The following is a 5297-nucleotide window of genomic DNA, read 5'->3' on the forward strand; positions in this document are numbered from 1 at the left end:
CACACACACGCACACACACACGTCTGTGTATGTGACAAGTAGAAGGAGACCTAGTGTGGGAGAAGGAGGACCATCGTGGGAATGGGAAGGGAACAAGGGAGGGCAGTAGGAATGGAGGTGATCAAAGCACACACACATATGAAATGCCAGAATGAAACCCATCCTTATATGTAATCAATATTTGCTAATAAAACTGTTTTTAAAGAGGTGGAGAGATGGCTCAGTAGTTCAGAGCACACATTGCTCCTGCGGAGAACCCAGGTTCAATTCCCAGCACTCAAATCAGATGGTTTACAACTGCCTGTAATTCCAGGGCCATGGGATCTGATGCCTTCTTCTGGTTGCCATAGGCACCTGAACTTATGTGTGCATATATCCACATGCAGATCCACAGACATGCATTACTTAACAATAATACATCTTTAAAACGGAGAAAGCAGACTTTAATGTGCCCTTTTCTTGCTTCCTACAGAGTGGGGTTGGGTTATTGAACAAATTTGAGGAAGCCTGACACTTCTTGTTGTATGATAATGTCAAAAGTCTGGTGCCTCCAAAGGCATGTGAAGGAAGGAAAACTTTACCGTATTGCCATCACATACATAAACCCATCTCTGAAGTTACTAAGAAATATCTCAGTGACACACAATCAGAACTGCCCAACTTTCCCGAAAATCCTTCCCTTGCTTCCCCACCCTCTGCTGTTGCCCTTCTTCTTTATACAATGAAAAGCATTCACCATGGAGCCAGGCCTTTCTGACTGGAGTCCTGACTTTGCCATTAGCTAGTTGTGGTGTCTTTACTTGGTCACTCTCTCTTTATATCTGAAGTGAATAGAAAACCTACCTCCCAGGGTTACTGGAGAGAGAGAGAAAAAAGGAGTGGATGCTTGAAAAGGGTGAATACTGGAACACAAAGAGACTCAACAGACGGCAGGGCAGGAGTGATGGATTAGAATACTGTGAAACTGGGCTATGACACTGCTTCTAAGTGGGTCCCCTGAGGAGGGTTAACAGCGTGGAGGGAATGCTTTAGAAGATGACGGACCAAACACAGAGCCGTTTTCTATGGTGCTCCTTATGGGAACTTCTTCCTGAATAATTCAAGGTTCTCTCTGTCTCTCTGTCTTTCCCTCTCTCCCTCCCTCCCTCCCTCCCTCCCTCTCTCCCTCCTCTCTCCCCCCATACACATGTATGCTGGTATGCTGGGGGAATAGACCCAAAGCCTTGGACATACTAGACAAGGGATCTACCACTGAGCTACACCGCATTGCCTCTATGTTCATTATACTGTGTGTTCTAGTTTACATGTTTAATATGTTCATAGGTAATTGTTCAAAGTCTAGCCCTTAGCTTAGCATTAGTGAGAGGTGGTAAATATCTTTGAAAATCTTCATTAGGTAGGGCTTCATGGAGGTCTTTAGATCTTGGGAGTACCCTTGAATGAAACTATGGCATATTGATCTCTTTCTCTCATTCCCTGGCTACCATGAGGTGGGCTTCTTGCTCCGCCATGAATTCCCACTGCTTGCCAAAGACTCCACCACCAGCTGAACCCTCTGAAACAGTGAGCCAACAGAAAACCATTGTCTTTTAAAGTCCATCATCTCAGGTAATTTGTTACAGTAAAAGAAATCTAACCCACTGAATATAGTTTTCTACTCGGGTACTTGTTTCAAAGTGAATGCTCATGGGTCTGTAACAAACCAGACAGCTGCTCTGTCTAGACACTGTGTGAATCTCTTTACGTGAACTAGCTCCACTATTTCCTATGCTAACTTAGTAAATTAGGACTGTTACCCCCAATTAAAAGGGAGAAAGCTGACACTTAGCAAGCAAGTGTAACCCAAAGTCACAGTTAGCTGTCAGTGTTTGGGTTCCAATCTCATGACATAAACACAACACTGATAGTGTGTGGGATGCCATAAAGCATAAGTGAGCCTCTTTAGAGTTAAAGGAACACTAATTGGGGAAAAAAACCCAAGAAAGAAAGGTGTACACTCCAATCAATGCCTCTCTGCGTGTTTTCCTTTAGCAAAAGTGATCCCCAGAGCCACTTATAAGATGAAAAGCTACCTGGTGTCTTATGCGACTTAACATCTGAGTGCGTTCTGAAGTCTGTATCCTGAGGACATGGAGAGGCACAAACACTGGCTCGGGAGAGGAGGAAAACCCCTGCCAGAATGAGCTGAAGTGAACACCTGAGTGTTTTCACGATGAAGAGGAGCCAGTAAAAAGCCTACTCCGGGAGGGTGTGGGATGGCACGGTCCTCCCAAAGGTGATCGTTCTTACCATGGGTGCCGAGCTGCCTGCTCACAAGTGTATCTTTTATTTGGGTCCTTCTCCATCAGATTCCGAATGAAGTCTTTGGCTGTTCAAAAAGAAAGCACAGGGCACAGAATCACTTTGTGGGCTGAAATGTGACAATAGGACACCCTTGTGGTGTAAATATGAGGAGAGACCAGCTATTCGCCTTCCCTTTACCTTATACACAGGGACACCAGTGTTTAGATAAGAGCAGAAGCATGGCTGGTACTCCAAGAGAGACCCAGTGAACGAAAAGGTGGCAGAGCCAGGCTGGGACCCTGACTTCTGGCTCTAAGTTCTTTTTTTGCTAGCTACTAATGGTGCCTTTGGTCTAGAGAATAAAGGGAATAATCTTCATAATCACACGCTCTTCAGTTCACTGTTGCCTTAGAGAGATGCTCTGGGGATGACCTCTGAATGTGTTTTCGTTGGTTCCTCTAAACCCACTGAGTTGCTGCAAAGCCATCAGGTCATGGGGCCAGGTGTGGGGATACCCCAGAGGAGCATCTGCATCACACTTGAGTTACCCAGTGAATGAGATGTTGCAAAGAAATAGCAGGACATACCCTGGTGTGGTAGAGAAGTCTTGGCCACCATGGATAGGGCAAAGCTCGTGGATAGGATGCTAAGAATGGGAGGGAGAGGGTCACAAAACCCAAAGCTGATATTATATGCCAGCTTGGAACCTGTTGCCTTGTAGGGCATGCAGCTTTCTGCCCACAGAACTGAACTTCTAGAGGAAACCTCTGGCTTCTAAGTTCCAAAGTCTAGTATTCCCTGCAAGGTCTGTTTTAGCTGACGGTTACTGAAGGTTGAAGTGGTTGAGGTTGGTTGAGGAAACAGGCAAGGGGGTCCCAGTTAGGAGTAAGTAATATAAATAATAAAAATGATCTGTACAAACAGCTCAACAGAGAGTGTTGCTCCCCTCCCTTCTTTCCTCTGTGATTTTCCCCTCTTCACCTGGGCCTGGGTTTGCTTTGTCCCCTGGAAAGGATGGTAAGCTTCTCTAGGGGGATTTCAGTGTGTGTACTGTGTCTCAAACATGGGCTCTGAACAACAAAATCACAACTTCAGCCAAAAGACTTCTATCATGCAAACCATGGCTGCTCAATGCAAGAATGTCTTGCTGAGGAAACGTGACTTCACAAATACAATCCTGCCATAACTAGCAAACTTGAAGAAAATTGGGGCTTAAAAATCCCAGTTCTGCTAAGTACTGACTCCATAAACTAGAACAGGTTGTTTTACCCAATGGGGCTTTAGTTTCATCATCAGTCAAGTAAGGATAATATAAATACCCATCTAATGGGTCATCTTGAGGACTGAGTGAGTTAGTGCATGTCCAGGACTTCTAGCACTCAGCACCTGGATGGTAGCCATCAAATGCCAGATAATAATATGTCATCCCTAGAGCGTCCCTATCAGGGAGAGGTAGATGTGCAAGTCTACATCCCTTGGCCAGGGCAATACATCTCAAGTCTATCCTCCAAGTCAACCTTAAGGATGTAGCTCATAGAACTTTCTCAGGAGCGACCATAGACTAAAAGCTGGTGGACACCGCAAGTTCTCTATTGAGATCCTAACTTCCACAATGAGGACGTCTGAAGTGGCCCTTTGGGAGGTGATTAGGACATGCAGGCAGGGTTTTCATGGAAGACATGAGTGTTCTTATGAAAGAGACTCAGAAAGTCTTGCTCATGCCCCGTTTGTGAACAAACCATACCAAGAAGACAGTTGCTTATGAATTAGAAGGCAGGCCCAGTGTACTTCACCCTTCAGAATTATACAAAATAAACATTTGGAATTTAAGCTACACAGACTGTGGAATTTTGTTACAGTAACCCCATAGAAAACAGCAGTCTCGGGACCATTCTGAGCCCCAGGGTCCCTGGGCTTCTGGATGTAAATGCAACGAGAGACCCACCAGAGTCGGAGATGTCATCCCAGTAGGGGGAATCAAACTCATATTCTGCCTTGAGGATCTGTTCAAAGAGCTTCGAGTCATTTTCATCGTAAAAAGGAGGGTAGCCACAGAGCCTGCAAGACAAGAGGGAGTAAGATTTGAGTGTGTGCACAGTCACCTGCTGGGTTCATACTTTGCCTGGAAGGAAGACACATGATCGATCCATCCATCAAATCAAGGGAACCCACCCTGAGTACGCTGAAGTTAAAGCCCAGTGAAGGAACCACACCCTCTGGACATGAACACACCACAGGTGTGAAAATGTCTTCCTAAGCAGCAAAAAGGTTAACTCCATCATGCCCAGAGCCAAATACACAGATTCATAATTCCACCGTAAATCTTTCTTCTCTGTTTTTATTTACTAGTGTGTGCATATGATGTGTACGATGTGTTTGTAAGGGTGCACATGTGCCGTGGTGAGTGCACATGGTAGTCAGAGGACACTTTAGTGTCACTTCTTGTCTTCCGTCTTGCTATAGTTTCTGGGGACTGAAGTAAGGTCACAAACACTTTTATCTGCTGAACCACCTTGCCACCTCCATACCATTTTACATGGCATTAACAGAATTCCATGAACCCTAGAAACCCACCAGGCAATCTCCCATGTGTGGATGTTATTAATCATGTCCGTAACACTGTCCCCAGCTGTCAGGCTGGTGACAGGGACAAACAAATGAAGACTTGACCATCTTCCTGGACCCTTTGGATTCATTCATTTTGAAGCTAAGGAGGAAGAGGGAATTTTACAACCTGGATATCAAGTTCCGAGGACTCATCCTGACCTGTGTGTTATCATTCCACCAAGTAGAAATCAGAAATGTTATCATTTTTTTCCATTACAAGCAACAAACATCCACAGGAGGCATCTCAAGCTACCACACTGTAGAATCACAACACCGCAGTCAAGGTGCCATTGGGCCATTTCAAAGACAACGTCTCAATGGTCCAACTAGGATAGTGCTAGAAACACATTAGAGCTCTGGAGAGACCAAGGGTCATCTTGCAACCATCAAGAGCAGACAGGTCAAGC

At 45.1% G+C, this 5297-nt stretch overlaps 1 protein-coding gene across 3 annotated transcripts in view; it reads right to left on the minus strand.

Annotated features, from left to right (window-relative positions):
* Positions 1-5297, minus strand: part of Camk1d (calcium/calmodulin dependent protein kinase ID) — a 413808-nt gene that overhangs the window by 19576 nt on the left and 388935 nt on the right. For all 3 annotated transcript variants that reach the window (XM_013349047.2, XM_005354858.3, XM_005354859.3), the window contains exons 7-8: positions 4229-4341; positions 2290-2368 (exon numbers count right to left, since the gene is read on the minus strand). In XM_013349047.2, coding sequence (XP_013204501.1) covers positions 2290-2368; positions 4229-4341 — 192 coding nt within the window. The remainder of the gene's footprint in view (positions 1-2289; positions 2369-4228; positions 4342-5297) is intronic.

The sequence above is a fragment of the Microtus ochrogaster genome, chromosome 16 (assembly GCF_000317375.1).
Source record: "Microtus ochrogaster isolate Prairie Vole_2 chromosome 16, MicOch1.0, whole genome shotgun sequence".
NCBI classification, from domain to species: domain Eukaryota; kingdom Metazoa; phylum Chordata; class Mammalia; order Rodentia; family Cricetidae; genus Microtus; species Microtus ochrogaster.